Source organism: Procambarus clarkii, chromosome 31 (assembly GCF_040958095.1).
Source record: "Procambarus clarkii isolate CNS0578487 chromosome 31, FALCON_Pclarkii_2.0, whole genome shotgun sequence".
Lineage (NCBI taxonomy): Eukaryota > Metazoa > Arthropoda > Malacostraca > Decapoda > Cambaridae > Procambarus > Procambarus clarkii.
The window spans coordinates 30,452,299-30,479,798 of record NC_091180.1 but is presented as its reverse complement, the minus strand read 5'-3'; the positions used below and the strand labels follow the sequence as shown (position 1 = coordinate 30,479,798).

Below are 27,500 nucleotides of genomic sequence, written 5' to 3'. Positions count from 1 at the left end.
CAGCTCCTCAGATAACGGGCAGAAGCGCCTAATATAATGGTGCATTTTCCCTCTGTATCGCCACGCTATGGCGCTGGAAAAGGAAGCTGGAAGCTCTAGGGTGTCTTGTTATTTCGACTAGCTTAGAACCCAGATCATTCAAAAATTACTGGACACACTTTAACTCCAGACATCAAGTGGCTGCAGTCTATCTCAGCATGTGGACCTTTCACACTGGAGAGACTTCTAACTGCTTCAATGTTTGCGTGGAAAGGTTCGGTTAGGTTAGGTTAGGTTCGGTTCGGTTAGGTTAGGTTAGGTTAGGTTAGGTTCGGTTCGGTTAGGTTAGGTTAGGTTCGGTTAGGTTAGGTTAGGTTAGGTTCGGTTCGGTTAGGTTAGGTTAGGCTAGGTTAGGTTAGGTTCGGTTAGGTTAGGTTAGGTTAGGTTAGGTTAGGTTAGGTTAGGTTCGGTTCGGTTAGGTTAGGTTAGGTTCGGTTAGGTTAGGTTAGGTTAGGTTAGGTTCGGTTAGGTTAGGTTAGGTTAGGTTAGGTTCGGTTCGGTTAGGTTAGGTTCGGTTAGGTTAGGTTAGGTTAGGTTAGGTTAGGTTAGGTTCGGTTCGGTTAGGTTAGGTTAGGTTCGGTTAGGTTAGGTTCGGTTAGGTTAGGTTAGGTTAGGTTCGGTTCGGTTAGGTTAGATTAGGTTTCCATACTGTATTTAGGGTTATGTGACCTCCTACTTACGCTGTAGTTAAGCTGCATTTTTCATGTATTCTGGGGAAAAAAATGCTTGTATAAAATCCAATTAAACAAATGCTCTAAACACCTTTCATTGTTCGATATGTAACTTGCTCTCATACGGGCAGCTTGGGGTGGACGGTAGAGTGACGGTCTCGCTTCATGCAGGTCAGCGTTCAATCCCCGACCGTCCAATTGGTCGGGGATTCCTTCCCCCGTCCCATCCCAAATCCTTATCCTGACCCCTTCCAAGTGATATATAGTCGTAATGGCTAGGCGCTTTCCCCCTGATAGTTCCCTTCTCTTCATCCGGGCAGTTGGAACGAGGTGAACGCAATTATTGACATCAACTGCTTTCAAAACTGGGCATTAATCACAAATCCCTGCATTTCGACTTGAGAATGGTCCAGGACGGACCTAAACGTCGTCGTCCCTTCACCTTCTAGTGTGTGGTCTGGTCAACATACTTTAGCCACGTTATTGTAACTCATCGCCTGCAAATCCTCGCATTCGCTAAACCCTCCCTACATTGTTGCTTGCTGTTCCAGCGCATTTCAGCTAGACCGGATCCTCAGACACGTTTATACGCGAACGCTAATTTTGTTTTTAGATATTTTTTTAGATATATACAGGAGTTGTTACATTCTTGTACAGTCACTAGTACGCGTAGCGTTTCGGGCAGGTCCCTGGAATACGATCCCCGCCGCGAAGAATCGTTATTACAACCAAGTACACATTTTACTGTTGAGTTAAACAGAGGCTACAGTTAAGGATGTGCGCCCAGTAAATCCTCCCCGGCCAGGATACGAACCCATGACAAAGCGCTCGCGGAACGCCTAATCAACATTTCTCTACAAGATGTCAATGTATAATTGAATAACTACTTGGCTAGCAAAACCTTAGGTATGTCTACAATGTCTGCGTAGCATTCATTGCTCTTCTAAGGTGCCAGGAAGGTCAACCCACAGTTCATACTCATTTGGTCTACCTCAGCTGTCACTTAAGTGGTGGACCTGAGCTGGAACATGCTCTACCTTAACTGGTTTACATATAGTTCACCTCAACTGGTATTTACATGGTCTACATCAGCTTGTACTCACACACGACCCATCTGAACACCGTTATTCACCGCCACAAGTACTCACATGGAATCTCCCAACACGTACTCAAGCTATCCACCAACATACGTACTTAACACGTACTCAGCACGTACTCAGGTGAGTACAGGTACTCACGTGGTCAACCCAGACGTTAGTAGTCATGATCTGCTCCTTGAGGTTCTGTCAAAAGAAATATATACTACAATTAATAACAAATAACGATTTAACAACTTAAAAGATACATTAAATATTATCCCAATTACGAAGTATATATGTTTAAAATACACCTGACTATATCCATGTGTGTTTAATCCATATTCTTTATCCTATATTTATGTTTTATTGTATATGTCTACATCTTCTCTATATATTTTAAAATACACCTGTCTATCCATGTCTAATATACACCTGTCTATATCCATGTATGTCTAATATACACCTTTCTATATCCATGTATGTCTAATATACACCTTTCTATATCCATGTATGTCTAATATACACCTGTCTATATCCATGTATGTCTAATATACACCTGTCTATATCCATGTATGTCTAATATACACCTTTCTATATCCATGTATGTCTAAAATAGACCTTTCTATATCCATGTATGTCTAATATACACCTGTCTATATCCATGTATGTCTAAAATATTCTGTCTAAATCCACACGTCTAAATTAAACCTGTCTACATCCACTCCTTCAAATAGACCAACTGGCAAAGTCTACCTAGTTTATTTGTTTACAATATATGCCTAGTGGAGTGGAGTTGTAGGGGGTGGAGTGGTTCTGTCGAAGGTCACTGATACATCACTGTTATCACCGTTTTTTTCACTGTTATTATCGTGATCCTCGTTATTTTCACCGTATTCCTTACTGTTATTATCAAGTCTGTCACTACAGTCACCGTTTCTCTCAAATATTATCCACGAGAGTGGAGAGAGAGCGAACGAAGGAGAAACATAAGGAAATATGTTTATAATATTAATATTTATATTATATATATGTATTATATATACACATATATGTATATTGAACATTTTCATCTTAGAAGGAATACACTGTTAAAGAGTAGGAGAGACAAGGTGATTGTTACGAAAAAGTACACAGCAGTGAGACGACACATTACCTCTGGAGTATACATAACGACCAATTAAGGGCTGGACTACGGGAATGTAGTTAGGTTACGAAACCCATTACCAACCCATGAGAGCTGCAGCGAACGATGCCCTAACGAAACTATCGTCGGAATACATCGGACGATGTCGGAATAGATTGATATTATGTTGTATTAATAGCTCAAGAATTGTAATAATAGATCAAGAATAGCTTGATCTATTTCATCCCTTTGTATTTATACGTGAATAAACACATTTCAATTTATTTCAATTTCAATGTCAAAATGATACTACCGTGGGACTCTTATTCACGGGATCTAGGGAACGATTACGGTACTTCCCAGCGACGGAAGAAGTGTAACATATTATCCAACAAATATCTTACTAGTTCCTTACAGCCACGAGTAAGACATTGTCTCTCTGACGATCAACATGAAGGGAACAAAAGGCTGTGAAGGGGACGCATAAGAAGTCTTTTGTGAGTCTCTTGCTGTAGCTGTTTGAAGAAGGTTTAATGCGCCTTAGCCAAGATGGTCTTCACTCTCAGCACTTACTAAGGAACATTGGTCATATTCTAACACATCGTTTAGCACTGTCTTCATTCCTCTTCGTTGATAATTAAATGGACTGATATTCTGTATAATAAAATTTTAACGAGCAAAAAATACATTTCTCTCGCTAATGTTTCTTTCTTCTTTCCTTGAGAAGCCTTAACTAATTGGTGCTTATCGGGAGTTACTAAGAGCCAGAAGTTATGCCAGTGAGCAACTTTAATAGCCAGGACAGTTTGTTTGGGGGGCACAGGGCTGTTCAGGTCATCTGCAGGCACAAATAGGTGAGTACACACACACACACACACACACAGAGAGGAACCTGTACACCGGTTGATTGACAATTGAGAGGCGGGACCAAAGAACCGAAGCTCAACCCCCGCTAGCACAAATAGGTGAGCGCGCGCACACACACACACAGGATGCCTCAGAGCTGACCAGACAGCGCTCTGGGGTCATAATCCTAAGATGTCCGGGGTTCGACTCCCGGCCGAGGCAGAAACAAATGGGCTGAATTTTTTTCACCCTGATGCCCCTACTCACCTAGCAGTAATTAGGTACCTGTGAGTTAAGACAGCTGCTACGGGCTGCTTCCTGGGGTTTGTGCAACAAAAATGAGGCCTGGTCGAGGACCGGGCCGCGGGGACGCTAAGCCCCGAAATCATCTCAAGATAACCTCACGACGATAACATACGTAGTATGTCATTCACCTCAACGGGTTTTTGGGTTTGTCTGTCAAATCAAATAAAAAACCTGTGTTCGATTTTATTTATTTATAATTGGGAACGTTTGCATAGGAAGTACAGTGCATTAATTACTTGTCAGAATCAGAATACAGCACAGCATAGACTCTGTAATTATCATAATCTGAAGCTTTGGTCGTAACAACTTACACAAATTGCTACAATAATAGCTGGACTCAACAGGTGTAATGTAATTCATATATTTAAGACGTTTTTAGCATAAAGGGACTAGCATTGAGTTGTTTTATTTTATCATAAAGATCTTGCTACACCACTGTATTAATTGCTCATAGAGTGACGCCCTGGGGGCCAGATTCACGAAGCAGTTACGCGAGTACTTATGAACCTGTACATCTTTTCTCAATCTTTGGCGGCTTTGTTTACAATTAATAAATAGTTAATGAGCTCCGAAGCACCAGGAGGCTGTTTATAACAATAACAACAGTTGATTGGCAAGTTTTCATGCTTGTAAACTGTTTAGTAAATGTAACCAAAGCCGTCAAAGATTGAGGAAAGATGGACACGTTCGTAAGTACTTGCGTAACTGCTTCGTGAATCTGACCCCAGGCTTCTTGCTGAGTCGACGTTCGATCACCAATGGTCCAGTAGTTTGGAACTGTTCCTTCATCTGTTCCTCATATTCCATCTCCTTGTCGTCATGTTCGATCTAAGTGCAATAGTCACACTGCCTTAATGCTTTCTCATTCTTTAATTTCCTTAATTTTTTAAGTTGAATTTCATAACAATTAAATTGGCGGATAATAACTATTAAGTTAATAACATTGCCCACTCCGGCAATGGTGGAAATGACCAGTGACGAGTGCCTTCAAAAAGATTTGACAGAGTTTGCTGGGTAGGTGATTTGCCCTCAGCCAAAACGATATCATTCGCTTGTGAATGTCGTCGTCAGGTGTAGGCATGTATAAGCCAAACGAAGTAAGATATTTGCAACGAGTACGAGGATGGACTCACAAGTTTCACCATGAACATTTCCACTATACACAATTAAGTTTACCAAAGTCATGATTTTGACCTTGGTCATCAAGTCTCCTTAGTTTACATCCTGTTAAGTAACTTAAACTTTTGATTAGGTATCAAGGTTAGGTTAGGTTACCAATTTCATTTACAACATTAGTTCTGACTTTCAGGGCTCCAGTAGCATCATAAAAATTGACAGGTTGGTCTTTTGAGTGAACAATATCAACCAGATGCTTTTCTGAAATATTAAGAGGAACTTTTGTCTAATTCTAGTTTGGGATTTCAATAGAACGAGTCCTGTGAGTTAAAAGCAATTATAGAATGTGACGGGAACGAATGTGACAGGAAGTGAGGTGCTTGGAGACCGAAGAATATGAGACCTGCCTGAAATCGCTTCATGCAGGTCGGCGTTCAATCCCCGACCGTCCAAGTTGTTGGGCACCATTCCTTCTCTTCCATCCCATCCCAAATCCTTATCCTGACCCGTTCCAAGAGCTACATAGTCGTAATGGCTTGACGCTTTCCCTCCTGATAGTTCCCTTCCTTACCTTCCTTCCCTTCCCTCCTTACCTCACCCACTATCTCCCTTCTCTTCCCTCCAGCTCCCTAACACCCCCCCCACCAGACCACTGACCATAGGGACAGCCCCCCCACCAGACCACTGACCATAGGGACAGCCCCCCACCAGACCACTGACCATAGGGACAGCCCCCCACCAGACCACCGACCATAGGGACAGCCCCCCCACCAGACCACCGACCATAGGGACAGCCCCCCCACCAGACCACTGACCATAGGGACAGCCCCCCCCAGACCACTGACCATAGGGACAGCCCCCCACCAGACCAATGACCATAGGGACAGCCCCCCCACCAGACCACTGACCGTAGGAACACCCCCCCCACCAGACCACTGACCATAGGAACACCCCCCCCACCAGACCACTGACCATAGGAACACCCCCCCACCAGACCACTGACCATAGTGACAGCCCCCCCACCAGACCACTGACCATAGGGACAGCCCCCCCACCAGACCATTGACCATAGGGACAGCCCCCCCACCAGACCACCGACCATAGGAACACCCCCCCCAGACCACTGACCATAGGGACAGCCCCCCCCCAGACCACTGACCATAGGGACAGCCCCCCCACCAGACCACCGACCATAGGAACACCCCCCCACCAGACCACTGACCATAGGAACACCCCCCCACCAGACCACTGACCATAGGGACAGCCCCCCCCAGACCACTGACCATAGGAACACCCCCCCACCAGACCACTGACCATAGGAACACCCCCCCACCAGACCACTGACCATAGGGACAGCCCCCCCCCAGACCACTGACCATAGGGACAGCCCCCCCACCAGACCACTGACCATAGGAACACCCCCCCACCAGACCACTGACCATAGGAACACCCCCCCACCAGACCACTGACCATAGGGACAGCCCCCCCACCAGACCACCGACCATAGGAACACCCCCCCACCAGACCACTGACCATAGGAACACCCCCCCACCAGACCACTGACCATAGGGACAGCCCCCCCCCAGACCACTGACCATAGGGACAGCCCCCCCAGACCACTGACCATAGGGACAGCCCCCCCAGACCACTGACCATAGGGACAGCCCCCCCCAGACCACTGACCATAGGGACAGACCCCCCCCACCAGACCACTGACCATAGGGACAGCTCCCCCCAGACCACTGACCATAGGGACAGCCCCCCCACCAGACCACTGACCATAGGGACAGCCCCCCCACCAGACCACTGACCATAGGGACAGCCCCTCCCCCATCAGACCACTGACCATGGGGGGACAGCCCCTGCCCCCTTCCTCACAACAGCTTTCATCATTCAATGTTAACTTTTGCCATTAATATATCTTAATTGGCATTTAATTTTTTTTTTACCATTTTGAGCGTGAGGATAGATTGAAACCGGAGAGTGTGAGGCAAGGGAAGTGAGGTGCTGGGAGATGGAAGAACATGAGAGCATGAGGAGAGGCAAGGGAAGTGAGGTGCTGGGAGATGGAAGAACATGAGCGCATGAGGAGAGGCAAGGGAAGTGAGGTGCTGGGAGATGGAAGAACATGAGAGCATGAGGAGAGGCAAGAGAAATGAGGTGTCGATAGATCGAAGAATATGAGGAGATGGAACAGAGCTCCTAAGGAAAAAATTTTGGTTACGGGAGAAAGTTGTGAATTTTTTAATATACGTCAGAAGTATAGCATGAAAGGAAGTGTATAATCTGTGTATGAATTGTATTCGTGGTGATATCTTAGCGTATGGGAATGTATTATTTTTGCGTACTGTGATGGTGGCCTTTTTGCGTATTGAGATTGGGTAATCATAAGCCTAACAGTTTGAATTTAGATATTCCCATTTGCTGGGGGGGGGGGGAAGACTTGAGCTTCGGCTCTTTGGGCCCGCCTCTCAACTGTATTTTAATAATAGCGAAACCATGGTAATTTGATAGAGAAATAAAAAAAACTGAATGTCGTTTAAACCTTCAAATGCTCACTTGGGTGCTGTCTTGCCCATATACTGTCAGTAAGTAGGCAAGGTAAGTGTGTAGAGGAGACAAGCTTAGCAGAGGAGACGGGTGTAGTAGACATAGACAGAATAAGCAGGGTAACAGGTGTAGCAGACATAGACAGAATAAGCAGGGGTAACAGGTGTAGTAGACATAGACAGAATAAGCAGGGGTAACAGGTGTAGCAGACATAGACAGAATAAGCAGGGGTAACAGGTGTAGCAGACATAGACAGAATGAGCAGGGTAACAGGTGTAGCAGACATAGACAGAATAAGCAGGGGTAACAGAACGAACAGCTGTGCCAGGGGGGGAAACAGCAAAGGCACATTAGACAGTTGTGACAGAGAAGACAGTAGAAACGCAGCAGACAGCTGTGGCCAGCCACAGAACAGGAAACAAGCAATGTCCACATACACACGATCTCTGATTGCTTCAGAGGTAAATGATTGAAAGGATTATATTTTCCCCCCCCAAGGCTATAGGATTTTGGAAGGAAATATATGTGATAAAAGCTGGGGGGGGGGGTCCTGGACAGCTGGGAGCGGGTCCTGGACAGCTGGGAGCGGGTCCTGGACAGCTGGGAGCGGGTCCTGGACAGCTGGGAGCGGGTCCTGGACAGCTGCGAGCGGGTCCTGGACAGCTGGGAGCGGGTCCTGGACAGTTGGGAGCGGGTCCTGGACAGCTGGAAGCGGGTCCTGGACAGCTGGGAGCGGGTCCTGGACAGCTGGGAGCGAGTCCTGGACAGCTGGGAGCGGGTCCTGGACAGCTGGGAGCTGGGTCCTGGACAGCGGGGAGCTGGGTCCTGGACAGCTGGGAGCGGGTCCTGGACAGCTGGGAGCTGGGTCCTGGACAGCTGGGAGCGGGTCCTGGACAGCTGGGAGCTGGGTCCTGGACAGCTGGGGGCGGGTCCTGGACAGCTGGGGGCGGGTCCTGGACAGCTGGGAGCTGGGTCCTGGACAGCTGTGGGCGGGTCCTGGACAGCTGGGAGCGGGTCCTGGACAGCTGGGGGCGGGTCGTGGACAGCTGGGAGCGGGTCCTGGACAGCTGGGAGCGGGTCCTGGACAGCTGGGAGCTGGGTCCTGGACAGCTGGGAGCGGGTCCTGGACAGCTGGGAGCTGGGTCCTGGACAGCTGGGAGCGGGTCCTGGACAGCTGGGAGCGGGTCCTGGACAGCTGGGGGCGGGTCCTGGACAGCTGGGAGCGGGACCTGGACAGCTGGGGGCGGGTCCTGGACAGCTGGGGGCGGGTCCTGGACAGCTGGGGGCGGGTCCTGGACAGCTGGGGGCGGGTCCTGGACAGCTGGGGGCGGGTCCTGGACAGCTGGGAGCGGGTCCTGGACAGCTGGGAGCTGGGTCCTGGACAGCTGGGAGCGGGTCCTGGACAGCTGGGAGCGGGTCCTGGACAGCTGGGGAGCGGGTCCTGGACAGCTGGGAGCTGGGCCCTGGACAGCTGGGAGCGGTTCCTGGACAGCTGGGGGCGGGTCCTGGACAGCTGGGGGCGGGTCCTGGACAGCTGGGGGCGGGTCTTGGACAGCTGGGAGCGGGTCCTGGACAGCTGGGAGCGGGTCCTGGACAGCTGGGAGCGGGTCCTGGACAGCTGGGAGCGGGTCCTGGACAGCTGGGAGCGGGTCTTGGACAGTTGGGAACGGGTCCTGGACAGCTGGGAACGGGTCCTGGACAGCTGGGAGCGGGTCCTGGACAGCTGCGAGCGGGTCCTGGACAGCTGCGAGCGGGTCCTGGACAGCTGCGAGCGAGTCCTGGACAGCTGGGAGCGGGTCCTGGACAGCTGGGAGCGGGTCCTGGACAGCTGGGAGCGGTTCCTGGACAGCTGGGGGCGGGTCCTGGACAGCTGGGAGCGGTTCCTGGACAGCTGGGGGCGGGTCCTGGACAGCTGCGAGCGAATCCTGGACAGCTGGGGGCGGGTCCTGGACAGCTGCGAGCGAATCCTGGACAGCTGGGAGCGGGTCTTGGACAGTTGGGAGCGGGTCCTGGACAGCTGGGAGCTGGGTCCTGGACAGCTGGGAGCGGGTCCTGGACAGCTGGGAGCTGGGTCCTGGACAGCTGGGAGCGGGTCCTGGACAGCTGGGAGCGGGTCCTGGACAGCTGGGGGCGGGTCCTGGACAGCTGGGAGCGGGACCTGGACAGCTGGGGGCGGGTCCTGGACAGCTGGGGGCGGGTCCTGGACAGCTGGGGGCGGGTCCTGGACAGCTGGGGGCGGGTCCTGGACAGCTGAGGGCGGGTCCTGGACAGCTGGGAGCGGGTCCTGGACAGCTGGGAGCGGGTCCTGGACAGCTGGGAGCGGGTCCTGGACAGCTGGGGAGCGGGTCCTGGACAGCTGGGAGCTGGGTCCTGGACAGCTGGGAGCGGTTCCTGGACAGCTGGGGGCGGGTCCTGGACAGCTGGGGGCGGGTCCTGGACAGCTGGGGGCGGGTCCTGGACAGCTGGGAGCGGGTCCTGGACAGCTGGGAGCGAGTCCTGGACAGCTGGGAGCGGGTCCTGGACAGCAGGGAGCGGGTCCTGGACAGCTGGGAGCGGGTCCTGGACAGCTGGGAGCGGGTCTTGGACAGTTGGGAGCGGGTCCTGGACAGCTGGGAACGGGTCCTGGACAGCTGGGAGCGGGTCCTGGACAGCTGCGAGCGGGTCCTGGACAGCTGCGAGCGGGTCCTGGACAGCTGCGAGCGAGTCCTGGACAGCTGGGAGCGGGTCCTGGACAGCTGGGAGCGGGTCCTGGACAGCTGGGAGCGGTTCCTGGACAGATGGGGGCGGGTCCTGGACAGCTGGGAGCGGTTCCTGGACAGCTGGGGGCGGGTCCTGGACAGCTGCGAGCGAATCCTGGACAGCTGGGGGCGGGTCCTGGACAGCTGCGAGCGAATCCTGGACAGCTGGGAGCGGTTCCTGGACAGCTGGGAGCGGATCCTGGACAGCTGGGGGCGGGTCCTGGACAGCTGGGAGCGGTTCCTGGACAGCTGGGAGCGGTTCCTGGACAGCTGGGGGCGGTTCCTGGACAGCTGGGGGCGGTTCCTGGACAGCTGGGGGCGGGTCCTGGACAGCTGCGAGCGAATCCTGGACAGCTGGGAGCGGATCCTGGACAGCTGGGGAGTGGGACCTGGAAATTATATGCGATAAAAGAAGTCCTGAGTGGGGATCAGTCGTGCATATTTGGTGATACGTTGTTGACGTCGGCTCTCTGATAATACGTTGACACTGAGTCTCTCTTAGAATGTCAGACTTGAAGTAGATTTGTAACTAATTTCAGCCTTTAACTATTATCACTAAATTTGCATGTTCGGGAGAGGGTTGTATAATACTAAATAGTGAGATTATTGCCTAATATCAATATCACTTTTAAAATTTCCCATTTCGGCATTTTTCTCTTTTGATGTTTTATATATTTTTTGTAACTCTGTGTTACAAAAGGTATTTATTACTTAAATAAATGAGAGAGGTATTACCTCTCTCCTTTCTGCTATGTTCTTTCTCACATTTATTGCTTATTTTGCCTATATGTCTCATTCAGTGTTCTTTCGTATCCTTCAGATCTTTATTAAATATTTTTTATTCTAATCCTTTTTGTTCCTATCCACTTGGGCTGGACGGTAGAGCGACGGTCTCGCTTCATGCAGGTCGGCGTTTAATCCCCGACCGTCCACGTAGTTGGGCACCAATTCCTTCCCGCCGTCCCATCCTAAACCCTTATCCTGACCCCTTCCCTGTGTTATATAGTCGTAATGGCTTGGCGCTTTCCCCTTGATAATTCCTTACTCGACACTAGTGGAGTGGTGCAAAAACATAATTCCACTAGCTCTATAACAGTGGAAGTATGTTTTTTTGGTCCCTCTCCACATCTACCTCTCTACATCTACCTCTACCTCTCCACATCTACCCTAGCCCTCAGCGCCCCTAGCAAGCGTCCTCGCCTCATGCTAGGTGTGTGTGTGAGTGCGTGCGTGTGTGCACGTGTGAGTGCGTGGGTGTGTGCACGTGCGTGCATGTGAATGAACGCTGGAAAACGGAGGTATTGCTTGAGAACGTCTGAGGATATGTGATGAAACGTCTGGGAAGAATTAGACGTGTGGTGAGATGTCTGGAAGGAATTAGACGTGTGGTGAGACGTCTGGGAGGAATTAGACGTGTGGTGAGACGTCTGGAAGGAATTAGACGTGTGGGGAGATGTCTGGATGGAATTAGACGTGTGGGGAGACGTCTGCAAGGAATTAGACGTGTGGGGAGACGTCTAGAAGGAATTAGAAGTGTGGTGAGACGTCTAGAAGGAATTAGACGTGTGGTGAGACGTCTGGAAGGAATTAGACGTGTGGCACGACGTCTAGAAGGAATTAGAAGTGTGGTGAGACGTCTGGAAGGAATCAGATGTGTGGTGAGACGTCTGGGAGGAATTAGACGTGTGGCAAGACGTCTGGGAGGCATCAGAGGTGCTGTGAGCGACGCATGGCCTCCGAGGCTTAAGGATTATACAGGCTTAAGGCGACGGTGTCAACCTAGTTCCACGGAGAGCAGAGATATGACCAGGTGATGCTGCGTCCCTCCCACACTCTCCCAGGCTCTCTCCCACTCTCTCCCAGGTCCCACACTCTCCCAGGGTCCGCTCCCACTCTCTCCCAGGTCCCACACTCTCCCAGGGTCCGCTCCCACTCTCACTCCTCCTCCTGCTCCGTCTCCTGCTTCTCCTCCACTTGCTCCTAACCTCTTCACTGGCCACTTGACTCCAGGAGATGAAGATAATATTCTCTGCTCCTCTTGCCTTTGTTGCGCGAGACCCGCCAGCTGTTGCATATGCAACAGCTTCTCATCAACCTCTTTTTTTGATAAATGATTCGAAGATTGCAGTGAAGATGACGATGGTGATCGTTTCGGACTCTCTTTTTCAGCGTGATAGTGAATTAGTGAGTAAATGAGTGACTACAAATCACTATTTCAGGCAGAACATCTCGGCAGAATTTCTTGACTCAGAAATTCAACGGTAATGCAGAATTTTATTGAGCGTCGCCGCCCCTTGTCTGCTTTAATCATTTCCTAATCAGTTATCCTCAAGACTAAACAAGAACTTTAAGTGTAGGTTATGTTAAGTGAAGCCTTAAGTTTTACGTCAAAGTAGAGCACAAGTGTTCATGATCTTCGGTGTTCTGCACAAGTTACCAGTTGTTCCTGGTGAGTGGTTAACAAGCTTTAAATGGAAAAGAAGTTAAGAGTGTTATGTTTGAAAAATTTGCAAGTTGAGCGAGACGTTACAGCCTCTCTCTCTCTCTCTCTCTCTCTCTCTCTCTCTCTCTCTCTCTCTCTCTCTCTCTCTCTCTCTCTCTCTCTCTCTCTCTCTCTCTCTCTCTCTCTCTCTCTCTCTCTCTCTCTCTCTCTCTCTCTCTCTCTTGCTCTCTCTCTCTCTCTCTCTCTCTCTTGCTCTCTCTCTCTCTCTCTCTCTCTCTCTCTCTCTCTCTCTCTCTCTCTCTCTCTCTCTCTCTCTCTCTCTCTCTCTCTCTCTCTCTCTCTCTCTCTCTCTCTCTCTCTCTCTCTCTCTCTCTCTCTCTCTCTCTCTCTCTCTCTCTCTCTCTCTCTCTCTCTCTCTCTCTCTCTCTCTCTTGCTCTCTCTCTCTCTCTCTCTCTTGCTCTCTCTCTCTCTTTCCAAGAATATTTGCGTCCCAGCGTGATGTCACAGCCCTTTCCTCTGTCCAAGAATATTACCGTCAAAGCCTGACTTTACAGCCCTTCTTTGTGAAAGAACATTAGCGTTTAGACCGTGACGTCAAAGCCTCCTTTGACTTCCTCCTCTTTGTGCTAGTAGAAGACAATGAACCAAAAACTAATTATTCTCCTCATGACAAACTTTATCCATAATAATTTTTTTTTTACCTCTTAGGAAGAGATAAATTGTCAAGATTATGTACTAAATCCTCCGGAACTTCGGAATATAAATTGCAAAAATCTTCCCAATATCATGCACCGTTTTTGTTTCATAAAATAACTTTGGTCCCTGCCTATGGTGAATGCAAAATCAAGCGGAATGTCGAACGAAATTCAATATATATTTTTTTGTCGTCAGGGCTTGGCGCAATGGAATTACAAGAGAGCCAAGGATATATATATATATATATATATATATATATATATATATATATATATATATATATATATATATATATATATATATATATATATATATATATATATATATATATATATTAGTATATCTTGGTAGCAGTCTTTCCTGTAGACATATATTATTAAATATGACCGAAAAAGTAAGATTAATAATTCTAACACGAATTTTCTCGATCTTTCTTATGTTTCTTTTCACTGTTGATGGTAATTGAAAAATCAATTCTCCAAAATTCATTTTTATTTCTAGTCTGACGCGACACTTGAACGCGTTTCGTAATAACTTATTACATTTTCAAAGACTTTTAGTTTACACACACACAACTATTACCTGCAAACACTAAACAGAGTTCTTACTTATGCTATGATTGAAATTCTAAAAGTCATTGAAAATGTAATAAGTTACATTTAAGAACGAAACGCGTTCAAGTGTCGCGTCAGACTAGAAATAAAAATGAATTCTGGAGAATTGATTTTTCAATTACCATCAACAGTGAAAAGAAACATAAGAAAGATCGAGAAAATTCGTGTTAGAATTATTAATCTTACTTTTTCGGTCATATTTAATAATTATATATATATATATATACATATATATATATATATATATATATATATATATATATATATATATATATATATATATATATATATATATATATATATATATATATATATATGGGGGGAACCCTCCATGTTTATATTCTGTTCATATACAGTAATACTTTGTATTCGGTGCCAGTATACAAACTTTTTTGGATGAGTTTGTATTTTGTTGAAACTGTTTCATTGCCAAAGCGCTTCGAATAAATGTATTAAACGAGCTACCATATATATGTAGAAGCCAACACAGGCATTGACCTCCCCGCACCCGAGTGTCGCGGTGAGCAAGCTTCGGGTCAAGAAGCTGCTAGCAAACTCCAATAGGAATGAGTACCCTCCCAGATGGAAGTGATGAGTACAGGTGAGAGTCTGGGTACTCATCGGGTCTTCGTGACTCAGGGGAGGGTGTAGTGAGAGGCTGTGACACAGCTGGTAGCACAGAGCAAATTTTCAGTGACCGTGTGTGTGGGGTGGGTGTGTGGCAACATCAGGAACGGCAGGATGGTACATGAGTTCAACCAACTAAGTACCACGTATTTTGATGAAAGAAATCAGAGAGTGTGGATATGTGTGACTAAAGTGACTAAATATCATCACTAGTTGACTAAAAATCATCACTAATTGACTAAAAATCATCACTAATTGACTAAAAATCATCTCTAGTTTATTAAAAATCATCACTAGTTCAGACAGAGCCCAACAGGCTTTACAGTCCCACCCACCCAATGCCTTGGACAAAGTGAAACAACAGACATACACTTACATCGCATCAGGCTTGGATACCCATGTGCATGGGAAATAGGTTTACAGGTTTCAGTAGATGAGAGGAAATGTCAGCACTGTGGAGAAATGCCCGACAGACCACTGGAACATTATCTACAACCCATCCTCCTGTTTAGATAGTACTTTTTTGTAACTATGTTCACCATAGTACACTTATTGACGTACTAAGCAATTAGGTAGAATTTTGTACCATTCACTTCACAGAGTCCGTAACACAATGCAGAGTTACAAATCAAATAAGATTTCAGCCAAGATTCAACAGAGCAGAAGTTGTTAAACACATGGGGGCATAATCTTACTGAAGCGACCATACGAGTCATAAATACTCATATTCCGTCTAAGTAAAACAGAAACAAGGAACACTTAGTGGGCCAGCCAGAGGCTCAGGGCCCTCCCAGTGGGCCAGCCAGAGGCTCAGGGCCCTCCCAGTGGGCCAGCCAGAGGCTCAGGGCCCGCGCAGGAACATCCCTGCAAAAATAGTAACACATTTCCACAGACAGTACCCACAGCAGCACATGTTTACAAATCCCAACTACAGCCACACACACATTCACACATCCCTCTAACGGCACGCATGTGCACACAAACATCCCTCTAACGGCACGCAGGTGCCCACAAACATCCCTCTAACGGCACGCAGGTGCCCACAAACATCCCTCTAACGGCACGCATGTTCAAAAAATTCCCCCCAACACCCGCACGAACACAATAACTTTACCCCCATTTTAAACGTTATTTAAAAGCCAATTTCAGCCTTGCCATCGACTGCAATGTAAACATGCCATAATACCCAGCGCCCGATAAGCCTTTTGATCAGTGCAAACACCGAATTAGCTTTTTTTTAGGCTCCACTACTCAGTCCACTTGCAAGTTGATATCAATGGATCCCTCCCATGTTGAGACTTCATGCATGGGAGGCTCAGATTTAACATGGAAAAGAGTCAGAAACATCCCAGATCGACCGAAGGAATGTATTCTTCATATCTTTCATTGCATGCTAATATCATAAATATATATATATATATATATATATATATATATATATATATATATATATATATATATATATATATATATATATATATTATATTTTACTTGGTTGTAATGCCAAAATGTTGCTGTTTAAGTATTCATGTATTCATACTATGTACTCAGTTGTAATATTTTGCACCGTGCAGACACACACATATTTATACATTTAGAAGGAACAGAATTTTATTATATAAACACAAAAGGCGTGTTAAGAATGTGCTGGGAAGAGCCCCTTTGTCATTCAATTGTAGAGAGAGAGAGAGAGAGAGAGAGAGAGAGAGAGAGAGAGAGAGAGAGAGAGAGAGAGAGAGAGAGAGAGAGAGAGAGAGAGAGAGAGAGAGAGAGAGAGAGAGAGAGAGAGAGAGAGAGAGAGAGAGAGAGAGAGAGAGAGAGAGAGAGAGAGAGAGAGAGAGAGAGAGAGAGAGAGAGAGAGAGAGAGAGAGAGAGAGAGAGAGAGAGAGAGAGAGAGAGAGAGAGAGAGAGAGAGAGAGAGAGAGAGAGAGAGAGAGAGAGAGAGAGAGAGAGAGAGAGAGAGAGAGAGAGAGAGAGAGAGAGAGAGAGAGAGAGAGAGAGAGAGAGAGAGAGAGAGAGAGAGAGAGAGAGAGAGAGAGAGAGAGAGAGAGAGAGAGAGAGAGAGAGAGAGAGAGAGAGAGAGGGAACGGCAGAGAGGGAGCGAGCGAGAGAGAACAGAAGAGAGAGAGGGAGAGAGTGAGAGAGAATAAAAGAGAAGATGAGATTGAAAGTAGGAGAAGAAGGTCTGTCTTTGCATTCGACGTTGGAGGCCATACTCTTTAGAGCGAGACTCTCCCCAAATTGGCAGAGTAAATGGTCTGGGGAAGGGGATTAACATAGGCTGACCGGAGTTGCCAGAATTTAATAGGGGACAGCGTGCCAGGGGCCACATTCAGACCCCCCCTCCCTACCACCATATGTGACCCTGCCCGCCAGCTACACAGCTAAGTATTAAAAACAAAACCTTATAGTAATATGAACTATTATTCACTGATCACAGGAAAATTAAGATAAAATTTCTTGCTGTCAGTAATTTGTCCGTACTGGCATAAACACACGATTCTTCCACAGCGTCAAAAGGTAACTATTCATATTTTTTGTAGTGATTTAAACTTTTTGTAATTCACACCACTAAGCTCCTGTCAGTGACGATCACCCAAACATTACACAATTATATTTTTTATGAGACAGACAAAAAGACAGAGAGACTCAGAAACAGAGAGGTGAATAGATAGAGGCAGATAGACAGAGACAGATAGGAGACCGATAACACATGACCGATGTACTCGGTCCTATTTCTGATATACGTGAACGATCTCCCAGAGGGTATAGACTCATTCCTCTCAATGTTTGCTGACGATGCCAAAATTATGAGAAGGATTAAGACAGAGGAGGACAGCTTGAGGCTTCAAGAAGAACTAGACAAACTAAAGGAATGGTCGAACAAATGGTTGTTAGAGTTTAACCCAACCAAATGTAATGTAATGAAGATAGGTGTAGGGAACAGGAGGCCAGATACTATGTATCATTTGGGAGATTAAATTCTACACAAGTCAGAGAGAGAAAGACCTGGGGGTTGATATTACGCCAGACCTGTCCCCTGAAGCCCATATCAAGAGGATAACATCAGCAGCATATGCCAGGTTGGCTAACATAAGAACGGCATTTAGACACTTGTGTAAGGAATCATTCAGAACTTTGTATACCACCTATGTCAGACCAATCCTGGAGTATGCAGCCCCAGCATGGAGTCCATATCTAGTCAAGCATAAGACCAAACTGGAAAAAGTTCAAAGGTTTGCCACCAGACTAGTACCCGAGCCGAGAGGTATGAGCTACGAGGAGAGACTACGGGAATTAAACCTCACGTCGAGAGAAGACAGAAGAGTTAGGGGGGACATGATCATCACATACAAGATTCTCAGAGGAATCGACAGGGTTGATAAAGACAGGCTATTTAACACAAGGGGCACACGCACCAGGGGACACAGGTGGAAACTGAGTGCCCAAATGAGCCACAGAGATATTAGAAAGATTTTTTTTAGTGTCAGAGTGGTTGACAAATGGAATGCATTAGGCAGTGATGTGGTGGAGGCTGACTCCATACACAGTTTCAAGTGTAGATATGATAGAGCCCAATAGGCTCAGGGAACTGTACACCTGTTGATTGATAGTTGAGAGGCGGGACCAAAGAGCCAGAGCTCAACCCCCGCAAGCACAACTAGGTGAGTACATGAGTGTAGGCCTATATAACCCCCGCACACCTGAGGAGCCTAAAAAGAGAATATGGAATAATGGCAAAAACATGCAAGCAAGAGAAGAGAAACAGCTTCACAAATACTGTTGACCAGACCACACACTAGAAATTGAAGGGACGACGACGTTTCTGGAGACGTTTCTGGAGACGACGACGTTTCTGCAAGACGATGACTTGCCAGCAGTATTCACAAATACTGCTGGCAAATATACACCTCTGCGTCTATATCTATTTTGTACATAAATTTATACCTCTCAATTCTGACCAATTATAAAACTGTCAAATGTATGGAATCCTGGACTTACATTTGTATTAACTTACTACTTTATATAACTGAAGTTTCAACAATATTTCTTTAGCTAACAGATGTACACAGCAACGTTGCATGAGTTATATCTATCAGAAAGATTTTTTCTGATAGATATAATACGTAATTCGGATTTCATTGTGGAAATACTATCATATCTGTTGACCAGACCACACACTAGAAGGTGAAGGGACGACGACGTTTCGGTCCGTCCTGGACCATTCAAGATATGGCTACTATCATATCTGACATCAGTCATTGCTTGACTGCTCATATCAGTGACCCATCATCCTTACAACCATCCTTAATCCCTCTTGGCTTCCCTCCCACCTAAACCCTTTCCTTCCATCTAGCCCCTTCCCTTCCCTTCCATCTAGCCCAAAAATGTTATCAAGAAACATTCAGAGAGCAGTCGTACTCAGCGTTGCGTCTCAGTAAGCTGGCTTCTCTTCCTCGTCTCAGTAAGCTGGCGTCTCTTCCTCGTCTCAGTAAGCTGGCTTCTCTTCCTCGTCTCAGTAAGCTGGCTTCTCTTCCTCGTCTCAGTAAGCTGGCTTCTCTTCCTCGTCTCAGTAAGCTGGCTTCTCTTCCTCGTCTCAGTAAGCTGGCTTCTCTTCCTCGTCTCAGTAAGCTGGCTTCTCTTCCTCGTCTCAGTAAGCTGGCTTCTCTTCCTCGTCTCAGTAAGCTGGCATCTCTTCCTCGTCTCAGTAAGCTGGCCTCTCTTCCTCGTCTCAGTAAGCTGGCCTCTCTTCCTCGTCTCAGTAAGCTGGCCTCTCTTCCTCGTCTCAGTAAGCTGGCCTCTCTTCCTCGTCTCAGTAAGCTGGCATCTCTTCCTCGTCTCAGTAAGCTGGCTTCTCTTCCTCGTCTCAGTAAGCTGGCGTCTCTTCCTTCGTCAGTAAGCTGGCTTCTCTTCCTCGTCCTAGTAAGCTGGCGTCTCTTCCTCGTCTCAGTAAGCTGGCTTCTCTTCCTCGTCCTAGTAAGCTGGCTTCTCTTCCTCGTCTCAGTAAGCTGGCTTCTCTTCCTCGTCTCAGTAAGCTGGCTTCTCTTCCTCGTCTCAGTAAGCTGGCCTCTCTTCCTCGTCTCAGTAAGCTGGCCTCTCTTCCTCGTCTCAGTAAGCTGGCCTCTCTTCCTCGTCTCAGTAAGCTGGCCTCTCTTCCTCGTCTCAGTAAGCTGGCCTCTCTTCCTCGTCTCAGTAAGCTGGCCTCTCTTCCTCGTCTCAGTAAGCTGGCCTCTCTTCCTCGTCTCAGTAAGCTGGCCTCTCTTCCTCGTCTCAGTAAGCTGGCCTCTCTTCCTCGTCTCAGTAAGCTGGCCTCTCTTCCTCGTCTCAGTTAGCTGGCCTCTCTCTCTCGTCTCAGTAAGCTGGCCTCTCTTCCTCGTCTCAGTAAGCTGGCTTCTCTTCCTCGTCTCAGTAAGCTGGCTTCTCTTCCTCGTCTCAGTAAGCTGGCTTCTCTTCCTCGTCTCAGTAAGCTGGCTTCTCTTCCTCGTCTCAGTAAGCTGGCTTCTCTTCCTCGTCTCAGTAAGCTGGCTTCTCTTCCTCGTCTCAGTAAGCTGGCTTCTCTTCCTCGTCTCAGTAAGCTGGCTTCTCTTCCTCGTCTCAGTAAGCTGGCTTCTCTTCCTCGTCTCAGTAAGCTGGCTTCTCTTCCTCGTCTCAGTAAGCTGGCTTCTCTTCCTCGTCTCAGTATGCTGGCCTCTCTTCCTCGTCTCACTAAGCTGGCTTCTCTTCCTCGCCTTAGTAAGCTGGGCTCTACCTCGTCTCAGTAAGCTGGCTTCTCTTCCTCGTCTCAGTAAGCTGGGCTCTTCCTCACAAGAGGAGCAGACTCAGGGAGTTATATTATGATTGTGTGTGTCGTGAGTAATCCATCATTCTTGCCTCATGGCAGGCGTGACAGCGTCGCCTGGCGTATCTCCCCCTGAAGCACCAGGCGCCGGTTCTTTCAGTCAGATGCTGCTACTGCCGCTGCTGCTCGTCTCCGCGAGCCGCTTCAAGTCGACTCCCTCGTGACGAGTGATGATAAAGAGAGGTTTGGGGGTGTCGAACCGCTTCAAGTCGACTCCCTCGTGACGAGTGATGATTAAGAGAGGTTTGGGGGTGTCGAAGAGCCTCAACCAGTTCTCACCGCAAGTCAACTGTGAAACTTGAAGTGGTTTTGCCACATCTAGAAGTGTATGAACCGCTGTGCAAACTCGTCTAGTGTATCGAGAGCGGTGTACGCAATATCCCAAGGAAACGTTATTTAGGCTCCAGTTTTTTCTTGTTTACCTTGTATATCACTTATGTCAGACCAATCCTGGAGTATGCAGCTCCGTCCTGGACTCCATACTTAGTTAAACCACAAGCCAAAGTTAAAGAATATTCAGGAGGTATGCCACCAGATTAGTCCAAGAACTGAGAGGTATGAGCTACGAGGAAAGGCTACGGGAGCTAAACCTCACGTCCCTGGAAGACAGAAGAGTAGTGGGAGACATGACAACCACCTACAAATTTCTCAGGGGAATTGACAGGGTGGACAAAGACAACGTGTTATCTTATCTTGAGGTTATCTTGAGATAATCTCGGGGCTTTAGTGTCCCCGCGGCCCGGTCCTCGACCAGGCCTCCACCCTCAGGAAACAGCTCGTGACAGCTGACTAACACCCAGGTACCAATTTTACTGCTAGGTAACAGGGGCATAGGGTGCAAGAAACTCTGCCCATTGTTTCTCGCCGGCGCCCGGGATCGAACCCGGGACCACAGGATCACAAGTCCAGCGTGCTGTCCGCTCGGCCGACCGGCTCCCCGACCGTGTGGTGTGTGTGTAAATAACAGTTACACTCATACATATGCCACGTGTGGTTTAATATGTAAGCCACGAAATTCAGGGTGATGTTGAGGAAGCCTTGGACGAGGGACTCCAGTCACACCCTCCCGTGTCCCTATAACAACATGGGCTAACAATAATAGTGCTGGTGGTTGAAATGGAAATTGGTGGTAGTTGTGGAGATAGTAGGTAGCACTATGCATCCATCAGTCTCAGGAGACTATGAAGTTGCGCTCTGGTTGTCGGTCTGGAGTGGCTTCTCTAAGGCGCAAGGCCCGAGGAGGTTGATACGAGGGAAAAGCTGTCACCCATGCAGTAGGTCCCCCGCCTCTCCACGGCGCCAAAAGTCTCCAATGGAAAGGCAAACGCCAGTACGATTTCAGCGCCGTCGCAGGAACTGTCAGAACGAGATTGAAGGCAACAAAGAACTGCCCTAGAGGGGCTCCAGCTCCGGAGGTTACCACGAAGTAAGCAAAAGAAGATCATGGACTCCAAACCCGGAGACCGTCTTAGTCGGGGCTGGAGAAGAACCACCCCAAGGTGGTTCTTCTTCTTGCAAGGTCGTTCTTGCAAGGGCAAGAACGACCCCAGCCTCCTGAAAGACAGCAGCTAGCTAGTAGTTGTGTGTTAGTAGGTATATTCCCCAGCACTCTTTTTCATTCTATATTGAATAGCGTAACAATTAATTTTTTGATTGATACGAAATGACCGGTGAGTAGTAGGGAGACCTATAGGTTATTTATCAACTCATCTTCTGTGTATATAGAACCTGTAGATAGGACTTGTAGATAGGACCTTTAGATTGGACTTGTAGCAATAACAGTGACTGCATTTACTGATGATAATATTAATATATTTTATCTGAATTACAATACACTTTCTGATCTCCTTCATTTGTTTCTTCTCTCTCTCTCTCTCTCTCTCTCTCTCTCTCTCTCTCTCTCTCTCTCTCTCTCTCTCTCCTTCTCCTCCTCTCTCCTCTCGCATAATGGAGCCAGCTTTACGACTTCGAGAACTTGGTGTATTTCACTTTAATCTCTCCTGGAAGGAATTCATTCACAGTTTATTCTGCCAAGCACGAAAATTATCATGTTATCTCTGATGAATAAATCTCTTCTCCTTTCCCAGTAGGCAAGACATTTTTGCATTTTCCTATTTTTCTTAATATTATATGTAAGTGAAGTTGTGTTGGAGATAAGATAATGTTTCTGCATTTAATATTGTCTTTAGGGGGTTTGTGTGTTTGTGTGTGTTTGTGTGTTTGTGTGTGTGTGTGTGTGTGTGTGTGTGTGTGTGTGTGTGTGTGTGTGTGTGTGTGTGTGTGTGTGTGTGTGTGTGTGTGTGTGCTCTTACTTTTTACCTAACTAGTTCGGTCGTAACTGAATTTTATGACAAGATCCTCAGCGTCTGGTTCCGTCTTTACAAAAGCCGGAGGTCTGGAAAAAAACCTCTTGACCTCTTTGTTTTTCTATGTCATATCTGCTTTTAAAAATACGTTAACCTGGGTACACAGAAGTACCAGGAATTTGTTTATGGACATATATAGGTATATGAGCATTTATGATGTTACCTCCTAGACTATATGAAGGTTTGTGTAGTGTCTCGAGCTATTTGATAATAAAAATAATCCCATCTCGCAGGATAGTTCGTCACTCAGCGGTCACTCAGGGGTCACTCAGGGGCAAGAGATCAGTAGCTAAAGTTGGAAGACATTGATTACATTATGAAGTCATGTTCAAGAACATGAGCGTGATTAAACATGAAACAGAAAGGTTAATAAACTAGAAAATCATAATCTCGGATGTTATTCCTTCACGAGTGTGAATAAAGTAATTGCAAAACCTCCAGGCACTTAACAGCGACAGTTCGTAAAGGTCTAATGACTGGACATTCAATAATGTAGTGGGGAATTAAGACCCAGTTCTTGCTCTCAGAGTTTACTGTGAGCAAGTACTGGGAGCTACCTACCTCACCTGTTATGTGGTCCAACTATATCGCCTTAGTGGACGTTTTGTGCTGCCCCATATATACACAAACATCATATCTACATATAACGATGTTTTTATACTAATGATTTAAGGCCGATGAGTCTTTTGAGTTCTCTTACAGACATGAATATTACATTTATTCTAAATAATAGAATTAGATTAATGTAAAAAAGTCTACGGATATGTCCCGCATATATTCAACTACTTCATCGCCTGGAATTCCAAGATTAGTGAAGACGGATGTAAGGAGGAGACAAGGAGGACCTTCTCTCGTGGTTTCAACCTTGTTGCATATACACACTTCTCAGTGTGAATTGAGGCACCAGAGTTCATAGAGAGGCTCTATGTGTCTTCAAGAGCTGCGTTCAGTAGTTATATTCTAGAGTCGTAGTCCTGTAGAGCCTCCTGGTGGTCGGAGTAGACAATAAACAGCAACTTTATGGACCTCATGTTCTTGAACGCTTAAGAGTTTTGTTCAAGCAATAATTTCCTTGTAAACAGTGTTGCTGAACAGAGGTCCATGTGGGGGTTTATTTTATACCATTTAACTAATAATATATCCTTAACTAGCAAGGACATATTAGGTGGCCAATATGTGTTCGCTGGTTATAACTCTGATTGCATCTACAGTATATCCCTCCTTTATGTTCTTGCTTTTACTCTAAATATGTGGTTTTCAGCTGAGATTTCAGTTTTCAGCTTTTCTAGCACTAGTATTTAAGGTGTTTTTGGAGGAGGAGGAGGAGGAGGAGGAAGGCTCAGTTATCTTCCCTTTGAAATTCATTAATGATTTGTCTCTCCTTGGCAGAACAATAGCGAGAACTTGCTATTACCGTTAACACATGACGTTTATCTGTTCAAGAGTTAATTGCTTCCATCTCTAGGCTGAGAGGAATTCGCCTGCTCCATACCACATGTTGCGTGTCGAGAAACCTTAGAGATTATAAATCTCTTTGATGAATAGCCGAGTGTTGATGGGTGGATGAGATAGTGATGCAAGCCACGAAGCTCCTGATTCGTTGTGGAGTCCATGGATCGTACATCACTGTTGACGGGTGTTTTGTGTGGGTGGGTGGGGTGGGTGTATGGGTGTGGGTAGGGTGTGGGTGTGGGGGTGGGTGTGGGTGTGTGTGTGGGTGGGGTGGGTGTATGGGTGTGTGGGTGTGGGTGTGTGTGTGGGTGGGGTGGGTGGGGTGGGTGTATGGGTGTGGGTAGGGTGGGTGTGTGGGTGGGGTGTGGGTGTGGGTGTGTGTGTGGGTGGGGCTGGGCGGTGAGTGTGTTTATGGGGGCTAAAACTGCAGTTTTTGCACCTATACATTTTTATATTTCCTAAAAGACAAGTCTCACAAGTCCTTTCTCATAAAGGTTCATGCTAGTTGTCACACACACGCCGCTGATGCTGCCACGCAGATGTGTACCACACGTGTAAGACACTGTAACATTGTTACGGAAGCCGTTACGAACAGATGCCCTGATATTTTCCGTAACAATCTTACTTAATCTTACGGTTAAGCTATCATAAGTGTCTGCTGAAGCTGAGGGCAGCAGACAACTCCTTCACAGTGTGTGTGGTCTGCTGGTCTTCTTAATTTTCATTATCTAACATTAACTGGTAATTACTTTAGAAACAATTAAACTTTGCAGCCAGTTTCCATCTTTCTTAAGTTTTCTGCGTCTGCGAACATAGGACTCTATGTTATAAGGTCTTAAAGGACTCTAACCCTATAATTACACCACTGATATAACTCTGCGTTTCCCTCTCTTGGCCAGCTAATGAAACGACTTTCATCCCTTTCGTTCGTCGTAATTAATTTGAGGATACTTATGAAATTTCTCAAAATTATTTCCTCGTGTAACCCAACCCATGTACCGCTCTTACTCTGACAAATGTTTCCTGAGGTTTCTCATTCTGACTATTGCCTCTTCGCCCACCATGTCAATTCCCCTAAGTAGCTTACATGTTTTCAAGGTCCCACTATGATTCGCTTTCTAATCCAAGTGGTGTGTTTGAACTCTGCCTTTCACTGCAAGCTTGGTGAGTACCAACTCACCAAGTTGGTTGGCAAGTGAAACGTGGTGAGTTTCATTTGCGAGGTGAGTCTTGTAAGCTCTGCAACAAGTCGAGTAGCTTATCTCTATACTTTCTCTTGATCCGGAAGATGATCTAAATGTTTCAAATTGTCAGAAGATGTTTACTATCCACTGTAAATGGGGGCATTCATTAGTTATTGAGGTGCCTAGACAAGCAGCCAAGTGCCACTATAGTTCTGCACTCCCCTTCCCCCCTACCGACCCCTACCCCCTTCCTTTGTCCTCCCCCCATCCTCCCCCTCCTAACCTAAACACCTGCCCTAACCGACTCAGCCACGATGGTACAAAAGTCAACTAATCTCGAACTCTGCTGATTTCACTGGGAGGTGTCTGAGCTTCACCAGAACGCAGGTTCGAGTCCCTCCATTTTCTCAAAATGATTTTCATTGATATCACGCCATTGTGATTATATATATATATATATATATATATATATATATATATATATATATATATATATATATATATATATATATATATATATATATATATATGTATATATATATATATATATATATATATATATATATATATATATATATATATATATATATATATATATATATATATATATATATATATATACCACACCAGATATAGGTGTATTTGCGGCGAGGTGGTGGCTGACAGGTACGGTCACCATGGCCTACTCTGCCAAAACACAGGGGGATGGCACTCGAGGCACAGTGAAGTTAACGACATCATCAAGAGGAGCCTCACCACAGCTGGATGCCCAGCTGAAAGAGAGCCCCGTTACCTAACGCCCCGTAACTCTGATGCTCTTATTGGTCGCCCGGATGGTATCACAGTGAATCCCTGGAAGAATGGCAAGCAGTTGGTATAGGACTACACGTGCGTATCAACCCTGGCTAACACCTACATTAACCTCAGTGTTGCACAACCAGGTGGCGCTGCCACCCACAGGGAAGCAGCCAAATCCCGTAAGTATAGAGAACTGGATCACCACTACAATTTTGTCCCCATTGCTTCTGAGACGCTCGGCGCCTGGGGTAAAAGTGCTACCAGTTTTTTGAAGGAACTGGGTTCTAGGCTCATTGAAACAACAAGGGACCCGAGAGCTGCAAGCTTTCTTTTCCAGCGCCTCAGTGTGGCGATACAGAGGGGAAATGCGCACTGCATCCAGGGTTCCTGCCCGCCATCTGAGGAGCTGGAGGAACTCGACAACCTATGACAACCATCTTTGTGACCCATATGTAACTCCTTTTTTGTAACAAAGTTCAAATAAAGTAAATATATATGTGTACATACAAAAGAATGGGGGTGGTAGGAGAGGATAATATTAGTGTTCAGTGAGAAACCACAAGGTCTCCTCTGAATACTTTTTATTTTCTTCTCCGAGGCTATGGGTCCCCACATTGGCACCAGAGGTGGTACCCTCACTATATATATATATATATATATGTTTTGATAAATAAATTCCAGGGTTTCATTGGCTCTATTTCGAACATTTAATCATAACATTTTTGGTATCAAATTGATACTAATCATAACGCCCAGACCACATACAAGTTTGAACTCGTCCATCACACATTTTGATTAACTTTGATTTGATTTTTGATTTATATTAATATATATATATATATATATATATATATATATATATATATATATATATATATATATATATATATATATATATATATATATATATATAGAGGGAGGAATCTCCCAGCCTCCCAATTCGTAATATTTCACGAAATCATTTTCTTCAGAGAAAAATATGTCTAATCTTTAGCTTCTCTGTTCTCCTTTG

General features: G+C 46.4%; 1 protein-coding gene across 1 annotated transcript in view; it reads right to left on the bottom strand.

Moving 5' to 3' along the window:
- The window catches only part of nAChRalpha2 (nicotinic acetylcholine receptor alpha2), a 343,741-nt gene that overhangs the window by 55,002 nt on the left and 261,239 nt on the right, over nucleotides 1-27,500 (bottom strand). The window contains exon 2 of the mRNA XM_069334668.1: nucleotides 1,949-1,993. Coding sequence (XP_069190769.1) covers nucleotides 1,949-1,993 — 45 coding nt within the window. The remainder of the gene's footprint in view (nucleotides 1-1,948; nucleotides 1,994-27,500) is intronic.